General features: G+C 29.5%; 1 protein-coding gene across 3 annotated transcripts in view; it reads right to left on the minus strand.

Annotated features, from left to right (window-relative positions):
- LOC100169229 (SLIT-ROBO Rho GTPase-activating protein 1) overlaps window positions 1–17,125 on the minus strand; it is a 57,580-nt gene extending 40,455 nt beyond the window's left edge. Inside the window, exon 1 of one of the 3 annotated variants that reach the window (XM_029487535.1) lies at window positions 16,325–17,125. In XM_029487535.1, the coding sequence (XP_029343395.1) occupies window positions 16,325–16,433 (109 nt within the window). In that variant the 5' untranslated portion in view covers window positions 16,434–17,125. Of the gene's footprint in view, window positions 1–3,105; window positions 4,174–16,324 lie in introns of those variants that run through there. The other 2 variants (XM_029487536.1, XM_029487537.1) reach the window with 2 other exon arrangements.
- Between the last annotated feature and the right edge of the window lie 3,072 nt (window positions 17,126–20,197).

A 20,197-nucleotide genomic window follows, 5' to 3' on the forward strand; every position in this document is an offset into this window, starting at 1 on the left:
ATGTATTTTTAATATTTTTCAACTGCTATTGTAACAATATATCAGGAGCCTTGTATTATGATTTTTACACTTTTTGTCCAATAGATAAAACTTTATTGATAATTATAGAAAAAAAAAACTAAAAAAATTGAAAACTGACCATATCTGTACACAGCTCAAAAAGAGTCAAATTATTTTCAAAATTTTATCGTTTATAGAAAATGCTAATATAAACATTCAGTGAAATTTTCAAGTTTCTATAGTCACTCGTTTTTTAATTACAACAAAATAAGAAAATCGTTACGTAAGAAATCGAGTGAATATCAAATGTTGTAAAAATATGAATTTCAAACGCTCATAAAAATTTAATTTGAGTTTCTTATAGACATTTTTTTTTTGGTAAAGATAGATTATCCTATAAAGAATCTTGTATTACATTTTAAAATATTAGTTCTAAAAAGGAAAATTTTTACGAATTATTAACTCAAAATAATTTGCTAATTTTCGTGATTTTTACATATTTTGTCAATTTTTGAACTTTAAATGCTAATTAAAAAATACATTCATCGTTCCACTCAGAATCTAAAACTGTGACTTAGGATTTTTAATATTTTTCAAATGTCATTGTAACAATATAATAGGAGCCTTGTATTAAATTTTCAAGTATTTTTACTCAACAAATAAAGTTTTATTGACATTCATAGAAATAAAAACTAATTAAATTGGAAACTGAAATTGTCCGTAAATAGCTCAAAACAAATCAAAATATTATCATGTATAGAAAATGGAAATATAAACAACCAGTGAAAATTTCATGTATCTACAGTCATTCATTTTAAAGTTACACCAAAAACCAAAATCAATTTTCTCGAAAACAGATTTTGCGTAAAAATTCCCGTTTTTCCTTAATTTTTCTTTTGTTATTCACGGCGCTTTTGAAAACAATTGGAAAAATTTTACTTTTGACCCCCCAAAGTACCAACTAGATTCACTTTCCTATCAGAAAAGGTACTGTTGAAGAAAATCCAAGCGCTTCTACTGTCCTAAAAGGTGATGACAGACACAAAAAAAAAAAGAAAAAAAAACACACATCATTGTAAAATCAATACATTCATCGTTCCACTCAGAATCTAAAAGTTGAGTCATTATTTATAGTATTATGTAAAGTTAACTCAGATACCTAAGCCAAATTTAATAATAATGATTTTGAAAACCATAGTTAATTTAATTGGTATTTACACACACAATTTTATTCTAATATAAGCATTTAACAAATATATTATACGAATCGAAAAAACTGTAACCGCAACGATGTTTTTATACCTATTCTCTTATTGACATAATATTATATTTAGTATTGTAATAGTATTATTAACCAGAAATATATATTGTTGTGTACTAGTGTACTAGCAAAATCTAAACTATTTGTTAATATCAACACTTGAATGTTAATCGAATTGTTCTACAAAAAATATTTAATAAAAAAATTACTTCTGGATTACATCGCATTGTGAAATCAATTTTAAAGTTATCTTTGAGTAATATAATACGGTGGTATAATATAATATATATTATAAGGTCAAGAAATGTAAGTAGAAGAGTAGATGTTTTGTGAAATTATCGTTTTGTTGGCTGATATTCACAACCCGTTTCATGCAATAAAAAAAACATTGTAAACCACTTGTAGTTGTATACGGTTGTGCTACTTTGCCATTGTTTTTATCCTCCCTCCTACTAAAAACAAAAAGACTTATTATACATCGATACATATATTATATCCCAACCATCCTAAATGTTTCAAAACTATATAAATTATACGATTTTTTTATCTAGTTTATGTTTACTTAATTTATAAAAATATTAATATTAATACTAATACTTTATTCTTTGTACCTTATGATATAATAGATACTATAACAGACAATATTTATATTACGATTAAAATGTATAAGTAATGAATTTAATTAAATTTAAATTAAAACTAAAAATCAATCTTATTGAATTTCCTATTATTAACAGCGAAATACAATAACTTAATAGAATATATACTTAAATTATTTTTTCAAGGCCAAACATTATATTATAATGTTTAATTGGTTCACATGTAGCTGGTAATTTAGAATTATTTAGTTATATTTTGACCTTACTATTGAGGTAATATACAACAATTATTTTAACACAAGCACTGTACCTACGATTTGCATTAAGTTTGAACAGTAATATTTAAATTTTAAATATATACCTAAATAAGGGTGTACGAATTAAAACTAATTTATTCTTGTTGTAAAAAATAATGGTACCTATATACTACGGAAATAATAAACTGCAGCGACGACGAAGTCGGTGAAAGTATGTTGTAATAATTATTGTATGTTGAATTTTGATTAAAATCGATAGGATTGTAGTATATTGAAGTAGGTGTGCATAATTATTACATCGGGTAAGCATTTTAATAACATTAAGATCGATTACTCTGCGAGAGGAATACATATTTAATTTGAGATTTTATTTAATATCGGAAATCACTGCAGACAATCGGTTCCGGACGTTCCGGTGAGAGAGCGTTACCGCCCTCTACCGCCGCCGACGCCGCCGCCGCAACGGGTGTCATCGATCTCTCCGGCACGTCCTGCCATGCGTATAACAGCGAAATACGCTTATACAACGGTACACACGGGCTAACTACGCAAAACCGAATTTCGTTGGACCAACACGCACGTGACAAATGAACCGTCAACCAAAACACAAATTCTTTACCATTGCGATTATCCGTATATACGTATATATACCTAGGTGTATTATATTATATATGGTAGGTAGGTGGTAGGTGGTATGGTGATTATTACGACAGTCACGGGCCCGCTGCTGTGTGGCAAGACCTGCGGCGGCGTATAGAACTATAATATTAATATGGGTGCAACGACAACAACAATGTTATGATATACGTTTCTCGAGCTACGCAACGACAGACCGAGAGAGACTGTATCCCCGCGGACCGGAAACGCGGGGTAAACCGACGAATATATGACAGTAGTGTTTGTAGCATCGATGGACCGGATATTTAATTATATAATTAATCGACTAGCTGGCAGGTAATCCAGCAATTATCGATATGACGAGTGTCACCTGGATAGACGACTCTGAGTTCCCGGAGTTCGGGGCTGCTCCTGCTCCACGTATTCTTGGGCTGGACAATACACTGGAACATGACGTTATTCGCCTGCAGCCGCGTGACTCATCGGTACCTACGCTGTTTCCGGTCTGATACAGGTACCGCGGACACCGGACGTTTGAGCCCGCGAAGCAAATAACAAGCAAGACGACGATTGTTATTTGTGCTGTGTACTACGATGTGTACACAACTTCAAGACGGCGCGCGGAGAGAGACGGAGCGAGAAGTATAGGTCGACAACTGTTGCGAGCGCGATACTGGAAGCTGTGCGCCGCCCGCCGGACCAAGTTCCCCGCTTTATCCCATTCGGATCATGCGCTTTTCCGACCGTCGCTGTCGGCCGCAGGGGAAATGCGCCGTTTACGCACTGCCACACCATACAGACTGTACAAGGATTTCAATAACACCGTGACGTCATCGCCAACCCCCGCCAGCCGCGGACCCACACCTATATGGGTGCGTTCATACGGGGTCTGGCCAATTCTTCAAACCGTCCGAAAATCAAATCTGAATGGGATGAAAAAAACGTATTTTCCCATCATCGCCGTAATATAATAATAATGTGGTTATAAGTGCAGCGCTGGAAATCGTATCGAGGTCACTCGGGGTTTAAATCGTTTCATCGGTCTCGGCCGTACACAATAGTTGTAATAGGTACGTGCACTAATATCCTGTACGTAGTGTATATATATTATATGTATATGAATTTACAATGCACAGACATTATTTTTGAATCACAATGAGCCATATACTACACGATAGAATGTTCCAGGATGTTGAAAAAATTAAGTCGTAAGAAAACCTGGTGTCAAACGTGACTCGTATATTAACGAAGACTGAATCCATGTCACGAATCGATCATTAATATAAAATCTTTAATAACGCACTATCCAGTATAAAATAGTCTTAAGTGTTATGTCTCTTTACGGCACCAATGAGTTTATAGCCAGGTCTAGAACACAAATTATTATCTCTGACAATATATAAATACCATTCAAACGTAATATTTTGAAATACTTATTATTTCATATATTTTTTACATAACAATTATTTAAACCAACCAATTAATGTTTATAAACAAATACTCTTTTAGATATTAAACACACTCCCCCTCCCCTTAAAGCAGTAGATCAATTATAGAACTTTAAGTCTATAATACTTATTATTTTTATCTATTTATTCTAGGTACGCATAAAATAATTAATTAATTATTTATGTAAATATAGTATGCAATATTATTGTGTTTCATAGAAAAACAAGTCATTAAATCTATTTAACACACTAGACCAAAATAACCCATTACTCTTTTTTTTGCAAATTCTATGCTTATTAATGTTTTTTATTTATTTTTAAAACAATAATATAGTAGTTAAAAGTGAACATATAAAATTATTTACATAATATATAAATTATCAACTAAGATTGTTTATTTAAAATGTTAGTATGAATGTTTTTAAATTATCGTAATTTAATAGGTAGATAGCCATTACACTATACTTTTATATTTAAAGTTACATATATTTTATGAAAAACACATGTCAGAGTAATTGTACCAAGAGACTTCACGGTAGGTTGATTACTTAATGTAATAGGCACAGCTATCTCGTTTAGGTGCTGCTATTTACAATGTTGCCGATTCACTGATTGTCTAAATGTAGTACCTAATAATATATGAACAAGTATAAATATAAATAAAAAAAATATATACATTTTTTTATCATTTGAGTTATAGCATCAACAACAATCGATATTAATCATATATGCATAAACCGTATAATAGTACAGTATTATACATTTTGATTCCCTAATAATAAATCAAAATATTTTTAAATAATTTATCGATGTAATCAATGAAACAACATTAATATAGTATTAATACTCAGAAAAATGTTCCTATATAATATAGAAAAGAAATTTAATATTTAAATAAAATATATCTTCATTTATTTTTTAGATATTTTGTAGGTAAGATTAAAAAAAAAAAAAAGATGAACAAAATTAATAATATAGGTAGGTAACTATATACTTTGTATGATTAAATTACCTTTTAAGTGAATACTAATTGATTAATGTTTAGGAACCTACAAATATAAATTTATAACGTGTCAAACAACAATAAGATAATAATCTAAAATCAATTTTTATGGAATATAAAAAAAAATACGCCTGAACCAAGTACAAATATTGACCAAACCCACGCAATATGACAAAAATAAAAGATACTTTTAATATATTAGCCAACAGACTATAATATGATTCATCACTATATACAGAAAATATCCATAATAATATACGAGAACATAAACACACGTTCAAATGAAATCAGGATGTCGGTAGTTAAGATATAAGGGTGAAAATGAACAGAAAACAGAATTCAGAAACACATGGTCCACTAACAAAGCGTATACCATTTTATGTGATACATCATTACATCAATATATGGACCAGCAGACCACCCATAATTATAGCGGCTTACTAAAATATCGTTTTCAACAGTCAAAATAATCCATATATTATTAAAATGACATTTAAATCGTATAAATCGTATACATCGTGGGAAATAATTAACTTTCGTATACATTTATGATTTATTTCCTTGAAAATTTAGCATACTCGATAAGGTGTGTATTATATATATATGTATATAAAAATAAACAATATGAATGAACTTGACGAAAACATAGGTATTCAAAAATAAATCACCTATTGTATTTTCAAATGCACAATAGACCTGCCGATTTTTTACGGTTAGAGAACGTATGACGCTGAAACATGATAGAAATTCAATATGAACCAAAAAGAGAAAGTGACGTATAGTGTACAACATACCAAAATACAACTAGTATGTTGTCAATTACAAAATAAAAAAAACCCCAAAGTGCTCAAACCACAAAACGCCACTCACACAAGAATTAAATGACATAGTGGTCGTATATTTTTGTAGTAAGTACAGTTTAGGAACACATTTAATTATATGCAGAGTGCACAAAACCTTTGAATATACCAATTATTAAATTAGTAGAAACAATTCTTTAATTTGCCCTTAAATATAATTTATAACCTAAAACGCATTTTATTATGGAAATGATAGTTGTATTCTGTACCTAATTGTTTTAATTTTTTTTTTTTGAAATATTATTTTAATCACTGTACCTATATACTTTTATTACATTTCAAAAAATGCAATCGTAATATTATTACCTCAATAATAGCTACTGAAGGGTGAAATAATTTTATCGAAAATGCATAAAATGTGTAAATGTGTAATAGACTTCTAACAAATGTGTTCAAGTGAATAATTTATGCTGTTCAGAATTTTTTTATTTGGCAAATTTAATACCCAAATCTAAAAATAGATATATGATTTTATGTGTAAAAACATTTTGGAATAAACATCTATATAATAAAAATAAATATAATACAATTTAAAACAACACTGTTTTAAATAACAGGAATTCTAAATTTTATAATTTAATTATACGTGACGAACGTGCTTAATCATTAACTCATCCCTCAGTTCTTTAAGAAAGGCTGTGTTATTTTTGCATAAAATAAAAACCTAGCCATAAAAGAAGAAATTTCATGATTTTGCATCATACAATTATTCAGTGGTGCATAATAATGGTGATTTGTCAATTCGCGTATTATATTAACACTAAAAGAAATTTCGGTTTCAAATTGTTCTAAAAAATCAAATGAAATTCATTTGAAGATTAAAATAATAATCTTATTTGCAAAATATAATATTTTATTAAATAAAACACGATGCTCAATATTTGACGACATAGTCCTCGCATATTTGCATCCATTGTCAACTTTTGTATTTTTTAGATCGTAATAAAATATACGTATTAATTGACCATACAAATATTAACCATGTTAGTGTACCTTCATTCGATATATTCATCTATAAAAAAAATTACACATCGAGAAAAAGTTATAGGGGCGTCTTTTGAAATCCTAACGAATTAAGCACAATAATATATTGGATATCATCAATTTCCTGCGTCCATGGGGGACAAAACACAATATTACCCGTTGTAACATAACCTTGACAAATACTGCCGATAGGCCTTGACTCACACAAGTCGCACACATTCAATTCATTATACAGGGTGTGCCGGAATTGCTTAGCAAACGCCTACGCGAATTATTTTTAACTAGGTTAGTGGTTATAGTGGTTACAGTACAGTATTAGGTATATAGTTATATAAAGCATACCGAAATCAGTTTTTTTTAAACTGTATCAAAAAACATCAGAAATCTATTTTTCAGTAGTAATTGCATAACATTATTTACTAATTTCGTGTGCCTAAATTAAGCAAAAAATAATAATATGCATAATATATTGCATACATACAATAATAATTTAAATTTAAAGTTATAATTTGTTTGTTATAGGTATAGGTTTACTACGTGGAGTTGTGTATTTTCTTATACCATATAATTATATTAAGTCACTAATAATAACCTTAACATTTCAATGTTGTATAGGTATTGTTAAATTGTATATTATTGTAGTTACGTCTTATTTGGAAACGTTATAACAACTAGTATTTTATAAGAATTACAGAAAAATAATGTTTTGATTGGTCGTGTATAATCAAAACATTCCACTGTGTATGGGTTATAATAGGAAAAAACTCTTGATTTCACTAATAAATAATCAAAAAATAAACATTAAATATTGTGCATAATATTGTATAACATCTCCAATTATTATAAATTCTATAATATAACGGAGGTCTAATTAAATTTGCATACAAATTTAATACATAAATGCATAATAATATTTAGTTTCGTTTCTTTAGTCATCACTTATATAGTTATATTTACGCATTGTTTCATTAATATAGAGCTATAGTCAGAAAACGCTTTATGAAAAAAAAGTAGGTATACTTAATAGAATATATTGTTATATTTGGAATATTAAACTATTATAATACCTAAAGTGTATAATAAACAGTTAGCTCACTTTATCGGATGAAAACTTCTTGTTTAAGCAGACATATTATTTTAAAGGCCCATAGTTTTTTTTTTAAAAGACATAACCATACATTATTATTTTCAGGACAATTCAGATGAGCCTGCTGCTGCATATTACACGGTCAAATTCGTTGTACGGTATATGTTTTCGATTTAATCCGTTACATCCTCATTACCAACTCAATGAAACACTGGAGCTGCGCCTTTACCTTGGTGATGATTTTTAATTTTTTTTTATCAATCTCCATCTCTTTCCAAACAAACAGCATATAGTCTATAATCCGTATAATTGTAACAGCCAACAGGTGATTAAATGTTTCAAAAAATTATTGAGGAATATCTCGTTTTCATTTTCATTTTACTGATATCGATTTCTCTACAAATGCGACTTATTTATATAAAAATATTATGGCAATAGTCACGGTCTAATAATAATAACGATAAAAATATATAAAATGGTGTCAATTTTTTTTTTACTTGTACCCCTTTCGATCCTAACAGCACTACTTCAGCATCTGGGTTTTTTCATTTGAGTTTTATTTTTCTTTTGTTCTGCTAGTCACGTCATGTCACTATAATAGTTCTCAAGAGTTTCATTTTAAATATAAGTCTATGTCATGGTTCAAATAAAAAAAAAACACTAAAAGAAATATTTTAGTTACTTATTAAAAACATCAATTCATATTAAAAGTAAACCACTATAATGCGTATTATACAAAAATAGTTCATACAAATTATAAATTCGATAGGTACTCTCCAAAAACTATACTATATATCACAATATATATATATATCAAAACGAGTATAATTTGTGTTGAATATCTAATCTACTAAGGTGCAGTAAAACAACAGTTTACTGACCAAACTGAACTTTTTTAAATTTTTTTTACTTACTATAGGTATTATACTATTAAATTATAAACATTACATATAATATGCATTAATGTATTAATTAATAAAATACTAATTATTTTTTTGATTATGATCGTGACATGATTATGACAATAAAATATTAAGCAACTAAACTGCATATCGTGGGAAAAAAATTTCGATTCCAAGCAGTTGATTTACTGATTTAATTTGTTATTTTAATTACAATATTTTTTTTTACTTCAGTTGTTTATTTGTATAATAATAATATGACTTAGTTTTCTTACTGTAAATAATATTATTCAGTTACAAACTAATGAAATGACGTAAATTTCTATTTGTATTAAAGTATTTTTCAATATGAATAGTAACAAAAGTAGGTAGGTATGCGGTTTATATTTAAATAGAAATGATCACGGTCCACAACTACAACTGACGTCTGACTTAAACCATTCAGTACATCATACATCGTACATAATACATAGTTGCATAATATTTATCATATATATGCGGATCTTAAACCATTTGATATAGTACATCAGACTAATAAATTGTAATAATATTAGAAAGGCATCACATGCAAGTATGCAACCGATTAATATTCTTAATCTAACATATTAGTTATACCTCAATAGAATGGGGTATAATATAGTTACCCAAAACATAATGCTATAATTTACATGTAGAACCCCATACAATTAAGTTATATCAAATAAAAATTATAAGCTCAAAAAACTACTTTTTTCTCAATTCTTGAGTTGTCATTAGTTATAATAATGCGTTTAACATTAAACAATGGTAAATATTTCTCAGCGCTTATGTTATTATTAGGTATATTGTTTTTGTAAGAACCATAACTAATAATTAACATGATATTACTAATATGTTTTACACTGATAATAAAGAAGTATGGGAAATCCGATTGTAAAATGGCTTAGAAATAAAAAATAAACATAAAAAACAAACAAAATATGTGGAGAAAAGTTTAGTTAAGCTGATTTCTACTTATTTTTAAGAGACTTTTATAAGTTATTTTAAACTCCTTTAAATAAGTGTTAATTTATTTATTTTATGTTTAATGTTGGATCATCATTCGATCAGTGTTCATTAAAATATTTAAATTAATAATCAGTTTCAGAATTTTTAAATGAACCTATATAATGTATTGTTGTAATTTAAAAAAGGTAGTTAACCTAAATATAGTCACTATAATAGTATCTAAAAATGCTTAAATTGAAACTTTTTAGATCATTATTGGTAATATTCTCTCCTAACCTATTTAGCGGGAGAATAGAGTGAATCGTGTTTAATCTATCAATCGTCATAAACGTATAGAATTATTATATAGGTAATTAAGTACTTATAAATCATACTGCGGGATAAATACGAAAATTTCCATTTCAGTCAACTGGAATCCCAAATAATAGGTTACATCAATATTTGAGTTAACTAATATACCAACAATATAGATGCTTTAAAATTATTTTAAATCACGTTCGTTCCGCAGACATTTACTATGTGTTAGACCCCCTTTAAGTATATAGAAATGTCTATTTTATACATAACTACTATTAGAGAAAACGCAAAATACCTATTACCTATACAACATAACACAATATTTCAACTAAATGCGATAAGATAAACTTTACCTATTATCAATTACATATTATCAACTTAATTGAAGTTTTCGTTGTAAAAGAAATTATTCTATGCATTTACGTTGGATCATATTATATAAAAAGAAATATCTAATTATAGTTTTAGTATAAATAACAATGAAAAACAAATAAAATATAGGTACAGGGCTGGACAGGGGCTATTAGACTATTAGTGTAATTCAAATTACAAAACTGTTATACGTGTAACAAAGTTTTTACCAACTAATTATGCATGTTATGTAAACAATATTTTCAAAATATTTGATTTAAACTGGTAAACACATTATTAAATATTTTTTTCATACATATTACAGTAATGCTATTTTTTCATATAATATTAATGACATTTTTTCGTATATTTCTTTTAAACAAAAACAAAAACAACAATAATTAAGATATTATGAGTCAAATATTTTGATAACATACATATACCTCGTACATACATAACATAATATTTTATTGATATTTCCTGGAATTATTTAAAATCAATTTCCTGTAGGTATATAGGTACCTATTAATTGATTTACAAATATACAAGTATAATTATGCGTACCTAACATTAAAAGTCTATATAATATTTCTATAGCACATAAATAAAATAAATTGTACTATTTTAAGGATATATTAGTATTTTTATTCAATTAAAAAATCATAAAGTTGGTCGAATAATGTCAGAGAACAATAATACGACATAATATTATATTCGGCTGTTTTAAATGATTAATTAGTTTTGTGTCAAACACTACACACAGTCCATATGGTAGCCCAATGGTGGTAGCCGTCTCGTAGGGAAAGGATATAATATTATGAACATCTGCTCACCAACGTGGAGTGATGAAAAAAACCGACAAAAACATACAGGACCTATAGATATTTTCATCTTTTACGGTCACGTTAATTTCTATCGCTGACAGCTGAACTTCCTACTAAGTCCGCAACAACGAATTTTGTACAAAGTAGGGTTCGCGTGTAGTATTTTTATCATTATTTATACATGGAAATGTATTGATGTTCATTGACTGGTATTTATATTTTTTATTTTTTTTTGTTCACGCCATATATTGTCACAGCTCCAACAATAACGGACAAAATAATGCACTGAATGGCAACATTGATAGCCCCGTACATTTTCAAATACCAAAGAATAAGAAAAGAAAATGTATGTACGGGCCGTCGTAAAACTTGAATCACCTTTCCCAAAAAATATCTTCTGTAGTTAGCAAAAAACACATACATAAAATATTTATATGCATTAGATTATATTTCAAAATTATGTTTAAGCTTAAAATTATGTGGTACTTGATATCAATTAACTAATCAACGTAAACCAAAAATATAACATAAAATATTTCAACAATAAAACTATATAGGTACAACTGTAAAAAAAAGGCAATGATCCATCAAATGTTTTATAAACTATACTAACTGGTCCGGGAACTGGTCCTATGCATATTTGGTGTATCGTGTTCAAAATGTATCTTAGCTTTTCTGTTGCCCAGAATAAAAATTCTGATTCGCAGCAGTATATTATCAAGTAGGCAATCTACCTGGGGTAGATCGCGGACCCCGTGCTGTCTTACGTAAGTGTATGATTTAACTCTAAAGTATCAAAGTTATACCAAGTTTGTCGTATTTACTTAATTCCACCTACCATGGATTAATATAATCAATTAATACAAAATCCTAACCTAACCGTATTAAAATCCGATGAAGAAAAAAAAATAAATTTAACCCTTTTTAATTTAGCTTATCTTCTTCCCAGATTATTTCCCTAATATAATATATATTGACAAAAAATAATAATACAAATCAACAAACATGCCCGATTAACCAATAGCAACCAATATATAGTACACTATTATTATTTTAACCTGCAACAATAAACTACATTTTTTATTATTTAGTTTATTTTTTTCTGGACAGATGACGCCACTATTGTATTTTTGACATCCAGATTTCCTACTTTTCCAGTGAATTTTCCTAAAATTTACTTTCATAAAAACCTTCTCCGTGATATACTCTTTCGTTAAAAAAAAATCAAGAAGATCTTATAAGTGATAAGTAATTCCAGAGCTTAGCCTGTAGGGAGATTTTCATTTCACATTTACTTAGTTAGATAGAAGATTACCTGGCGTCACAGTTAAATAATATTTATAGATAGGTACACTCATAATAATAAAATAAAACTAAATTTACTATTATTATTGACAAATGAAAAATATTCGTATTTTACATTAGTAACCGATGAATAAATGTACTCTATAGGTCAAAATGTTACTCGCCTACATCAACTGAAATATTATATTGTCCATTGTTCAAGGCGATACGACGAGTTGCAGCAACCACATCAACAACAATATGAAATTGAGGAGCCCTTTCGAACATCAAGAATTAATTTTAAACTAAATTTATTATTACATACGTGGGGCAGCATCTGTATATGCGAGCAGTGTCAAGAAGTTTAGATAAAAATCATTCACCCTATTGTCAATATCTTAACAATAGCAGCCCTTAAACTCCCTAGACAACTATAAATCCTCCTTTACAAACGCGTTTGGATATTTCGATAAAGAATACGATATGCAGCTGCATTGGCTTTTCACAATGAAAAGTAAAATAAAACTATATCGTAAAAATTAATATTTCTTTCAAAATAACAATACCTACGTGTTTCTGTTTGAGTACTAAACTGAGACTGAAGTTGGTCTTATGTTAATTTTACGATTGGACATGGACACGTCGTCATATAAACACAAATATTTTGCATTCGTTAGATTTACATTACTTATTCCCGAGCTTATTCCTAATATTATAGTATGTATCTACATACTATATAAAACATTTTTTATACATTATAATGTTTAAAAAATAATAGAAAGTACTCAAACTGACGGATATTATATTGCATTCATACAACCACGATGATTTGGTATTTTCGAATATAATTTATTTTAATGAAAATTTGTAAAATAATTGTTAAATTGGAAAAAAATAATAATGCTGCATAATATTATATACACGTCATATCCTATAAAGAAGCACAGGAGTGTATTTGACCTTTACTAGCACCTTTATAATATTATACATAGTTTTTTATTCAAAACAGACACCTATATTTTTTTTTTAACTATTCACTTGTTATGTTTCTATTCGAATTTGTCGGTTTTAGATGGATCAATATATGTCTAAGCATTGATTTATATAATTTATATAATCAGTGATATGAGTCTGATATAGGCACATTGCATTAACATACTACTATTATTGTATTTTCTCCATTTATTCTTATTTTATGGTAATTATAATATTACAAATTATCAGGTTAGATTTATGTATGTTATCATAAACATACTTTAACTAATAATAAACAACTTATGTCTAGTTAAATGATGATATATTTTATGTAATTGTGTCTGGTAACTACTGTAAAACCAATCGATCATTCACTCACATTAATATAACGTATAATTCATTTATTTTTTTTTATAAGTGCAAATATTATCATATTTAATGCATAATTGATAATCATTTTTCCATCATAAAAAAACACGAAACCGTAAATCAATCCAGATGTGTACTATATAAATACATTTTAATCATCCTATTTCACCATAATATAATAAATAATCCTCGAATGAACTTTGGTATAAAATTGATACAGACAGTAAAAGAAAAAAAATAGCATTAGAAATTGTTATTCTATGAATGTTTTCTGACAAACAGAAATGTTAATCAACATTTTTTTTTACTCCGTATAGTTGTATATCACAATTTAATATATAGACTAACATTTTCTTTCAGTTTTTAAATAATTAAGGTATATAATAGGTACGGAAAAAGTAATGGTAATAGATACATAAGTAACCAGTCATCCTGGGTTTTTAAATTAAACATTAGGTCGAAGAACGGTCGTACAAGATAACAAATAAACCCTGTCTTGTCACTATTGGTGATGCTGTTGCAAAATAACTATATTGATTATCCTATTGTGGAATTAACATTGTATTTTTTATATATATTTTTGATGAAAATACAAAATGTCATTGAGTACCTAATGTCTTAAGATTTAGCTTTTTATCAAGAATAATTTATATATAGGTACAGGGTGGGAATGTGAAATGGTCGATTTTAATATAAAACATTATATTAAAATCGGCCGTTTCACTATTCAACCCTGTACTTGATATAGGTATCAATGTACCATACGATACTAATATAAAGTACCCAATAAATAATAATATATAAAAATATAGCATGGGTAATTTGTACCGTTTAACTAAATGTTAAAAATATTTTATATTTTAATACCACATAACTAATATATTCATTAATTACTAATTAATCATCCCGATTCAAAATATCATAATATTATCAAAGTGGGTACCTGCATTACGTAATACCATAACTCATAAAACATAATGCAATTATGTTGGCTCTTGATGAAAATATACTTTCACTTCAAACTTCATCTATACTCACTTTTCACTTCGCTTTTCACACTTGTTGATACTCATATATATATACGTATTCCGATATAGATAATAGCTATTTAGATATATTTTACGAGCATCCTAGATACACGTTTTTTTTAAACAATATCAGACAGTAGTTCTATTTATTATTGTTAATTACGCATTAATCTTGTTCACTTCTATAGGTATTTACCAATCACATGTTAATAATTGTTAAGTTTGACACTTAAATTATTTATATTTTTTGGCAATACGTTTATGTTTTTAGTCTGTAGTCGTACAAACATAACTGGGTACACTCAATATTTGCTCATTCGCCAAGCTTATATTATCTACTTTAGTTTTATTTTCACATAAGCAAAAAACGTGTGAATCGTCCAGTTTTCGTTTTTTTCTGCACTTTATCATAATTATTAAAAACCATGATTAAAAATGTCTACTTTCTCCACTTCAAATCTTATGTTTAAGTGATTCATCATCGCGAAAATTAGTCAACCATTACCACTAGGCCGATCGTGTTTTCCGATACTTTCATATAAAAACCGCTTAAATTGTACACCATAAATCCGTGTTCGTCAGATCTAAAAAAAAAACTAACGGGAAATAAGATATGTACCATAACAGCCAGTACCTACGACGCGAGTTACCGTGTCGCCAAAGACTGCGACGATGATACGACGGTAAACGGTTGACATAAGGATATCGTTTTCAACTAACCGTTTCGGTCTACGGAACAAGTGATAGAACACTCGAGGTACACATATAGGTACACACCAAAATAAAAAGATAATAATTAAACGAAGTTTTCACGATCAGTTTATAAAAAAAAATACACATTTCTCGAAAGTGGCATTGCCAAAGTTTGCTCCATAGTTTTTCTCAAGCAGCAAAAGAAATTATATCGGGGTCTATAGGGCGCCAGCCGGTCTACACCCAATAAAACATCGTAATCGTGACGCCTACACAGTATCAGTGAACCGCAGAAAACGAAGAGCTATTGTCGAATAAACAAGCACGCATTGCGGTTTTCGTGAGTTTCGTCCATGACCTAAAGTCCTAAACCCATAAACACTCGCTGGGGGTAATATTATAATAACACAACGATTCGGCGGGTCACGACTAAATGCCATATAACATTACGATTGTACACGTTCTGACACGCAATAAGTATTCTGATCGGTACTCACTGTTGAAGTACAGTATCTTCCTGGTGGAGCCGAGTCTGCGGATGGGCGACTTGAACGCCGACGCGTCCGCCTCGTCGAAGCCGCCGATCAGTTCCTCGGCGCACAGCATCTCGACGATGGACCGAATGGCTATGCCGGGAGGTGACCGTTATATTATCACGAGACGAGCGGTTGGTAACCGTAGGTAGGTACCGCGGTGTCAAAACTATAATATAAACGCTGTCGGCACGGAACGACCGCGCTCGTTTACCGACTAGCCACCGCCACAGCTGCAGCCGGCTCGATCGACGTCGTAGTCGTCGGGATGTTCGCGGTGATGACCGTCGCGAAACGCATAGCGCGAAAATCCGAGTAAAACACGATTACAGCACCGCGGGCAACAGGTGTGCTGCGGCCGTTAAATAAAAATAATACGATAACAACAACGAAGAAAATATTAATACGATATTATTATTTTTATAATAACGCAGAAAAAAAGTAAAACGCTTCGTCGTCGTACCGCGTCCGTCTGCCGACCACCGGGCTTCTGTGTTATAGGTACCTACGTAATAACAAATAATGTACCGTGCTGCTGCCTCGTTTACCTGCGTTATGTCCGTATATTGCACCACACACGAAAAATATCAACTGCCGATCGAATCCGCACACCTGCACACGCGACACCACACGCACTGCGAAATATTGAAACGGCGACAACGACGGAAAAACGATTTAAAAGAAAGAAAAACACGCGACGGACGACGCGATAAAACCAGTTGACCTGGACGGACGCCGTGCGGGCTCTGCGCCGTCGTCGGTCGTGTCGATGCGTGGTTACCGCGGTGTTGTCAGTGCCGTGGACGGGCGGGGGAGCGGGCCCGCCGTAGTCGTCGTCGGGGAGACTTGAACCGCGCTGCGAACGGAGCAGCGCCATCTGTCGTCGGCGGCGGCCGGCGCGGCGGTTTACCTGCCTTGCTCAGGTTAAAAAACGTTTGTATCATTATTTATATTGATAATATTATTATTTTAACCCATCGCGACGAGACGAAATATCTTTCAGTCAGATTTTCTTCTCATTATTATTATTACCCGCTCGCGTATTTTATCCGTCGTCGGACCGATACGCAGCGTATATAGTACCTACCTATATACAATGTATAAAACACTCGAAAACAATTTAAAAAACGCGGCCGAGACAGAAGGAGTTTTTTTATTTGACCGTGTAAGTAAGTGTAGGTATAATACGTTATTATTGCGTATCGTTGCAAATCTGGTCCACCACGAGAACAAAACAAATCTCTGGCCCGCGCATTATAATTTTTCTTTTTAATACCAAAAAAAACAACACGGTGCAACGGGATCGAAAATAATATATTATAATACACACTGTATAATAGGACCTCGTAAGTAACATAATATAATACGGAACAAAAATATTATAATCGCGCAAAAAGCATCTGGTCCGTATTTCATTGTTGGTACCTCTACTTGGAGAACAACGAGTTTTGACGAGCACGCGTTCATAATTTCATATATTAGGTATTATACACGCGTAGGTATATGCCTATTTAAATATTATATTATTATATTGTGTGAAAACGAATCCGACGACTCGACTTGCGGTGCAAGCGTATATAAAAAATTCAATTAAAATTGATCCCGGTTTGGTTCTTGATAATATTATATTATATAGTTTTAAGTTTTAACGGTATAAGCCATGCACTTGAAACGGAAAATAAATACCCGTGGAATAAGTAATCCGCTTTAAGTGTGTATGACCATAGTAAATATGTATACCTATTATAATGGTGTTTGTTCGGCGTATTATAAAATATTTTAAGTATTTTGAACGCATTTATTTTTTATGTGTTGAGACGTTATATATTTTAACGCAGCTTCAATCTTTGAAAACACGAATAAATTACAAATGAAATCGAATAAAATTCTGCCCATGTAAATAACAGTATCTCTATATATATAATATATATATAGAAACAATCTACAGCCGTTTTACTTTAACCAACCAGTCCCCTCCCTCCTCGCCAATCCCCCTTCCAGTATACTTGAATACAAATAATAATTATAAACGTCTGTATACTTGTATAATATAATATATTATTCGGTTAACCAAATTATTCGAATGCACTTTATACGATTGTGTTTACATTGGCCGATTGATCAAGGAAAATCAATTTCCATACACCCAGATCTAACAAACGTGAATTTATTTGCAACGTTGCCATACTAGGGTATGCTATAATTGTATGAATGTAAAGGAAATGAATTGGCAAGTTTTTATTTTTTACAAACAAGTAATTATTATTGCCTTTAACTAAGATAAGCTATCTGTATAATTTAATTATGTTTATACACCTATATAACAGTTGTCAATATCTTGAATTTAGGTTTTAAATTATAACACTTAGGTACCTATTACATATTAGCTAAATACTGAATTATAATCTTAAATTTTACGGTAACTGCTTTTTTTTTATCAACACGATATTACTGGTGGATGACTTTTGCACCACAAATCACACTATGTGTCATTAGTCATTACGGGAGAAAAATACACGATAAAATAACGTTATAATAAACAAAATAATAACCATTGTATAATGCATTACAGCATTAGTAATACAAAAGAAAAACAAATTCGGTTTAACAAACTACCTTAAATGAGAATTCGAAGAACAAATATATTATAAGAAAACAAAACAAATTCAACTCAATTAAATCATAATTATAATTTATAACTTACTGATGTAGGATATATTATTATGTGTATAATGTGCATATTATATAAAATTAATATGTGTATTAAATAAAAATAATAATTAATAGAACTTAGAGACAAATAAAAAGCAATTAGTTTATTTAAATATTAAAACATACCAGAATACTTTAGAACACTTTTAATCGAAAAAAAAACAACAATTTAGTATAACTTTAAATATACTATAAAATAAAATAAAATAAAAACAAAAGTTAGGTTACGCCTTAGAATAAGTTTGTATTGTAAGTACAATATACAGTAAAGGGATGTCACAATAAGGGTTAAGATCAGTATGAAAAAAAAAAATGGTTCGATGTAATCAGCCTTGGTTTTCTAACCAGGTTGTACAAATTAAATGTTAAGCCTTAAACTTCTATATGGTAACCAAATCATATAGATATTATTTGGATTGAATTAAATGGGTATCATATATTATTGTTACCTATTCATGTTATAATAAATTATTATTAATTTATATTATTTACTGTCGTTTAGTGTCATCGTTTAATTCTATACACAGATTTATAATTTATAATGTTTATGCCAAAATATAATATAAAACGTATTATACCATAATATATTTATATACAAACATGTACAAATTATTACCTTATAAGTTATAAATTATAATACAATACTGATGAATGCACCGTACTCAGCAATGAACGACGGACATCATCAAATTACAATAATAATTATTTATCTTCAATTGAACAACTCAGACTCTTATTATGGTTATTTGTTATATTATGCTGTAGCATAATGTAATAATAAAATAACACGGCTTAAGATTACAACACGTATAGAAGGAAGATTAACATATTTGTGTAATATATAAAATATTATTGCTACGCAAATAGCATTAGGTACCTAATTACAAACTTCACATGATTATCACACGTTTATAAACAGCTGGCTTCATATAAAAGTAGGTATAATAATATAATGTGATTTATAACTATTTTTTTATTAATTAGTGACAGTCTTTATATATATTATTATTTTAGATTCAGAGCGGAGCGAGGAAGCTAGTGGTTTTACAAAGGTGTTTATTATTTTTTTTTATATCCTGTATACAAAATGTCTACAAGAAGGAGTAAACTATAAAAACTATTGAC

Source organism: Acyrthosiphon pisum, chromosome A1, assembly GCF_005508785.2.
Source record: "Acyrthosiphon pisum isolate AL4f chromosome A1, pea_aphid_22Mar2018_4r6ur, whole genome shotgun sequence".
Taxonomy (NCBI): Eukaryota; Metazoa; Arthropoda; class Insecta; order Hemiptera; family Aphididae; genus Acyrthosiphon; species Acyrthosiphon pisum.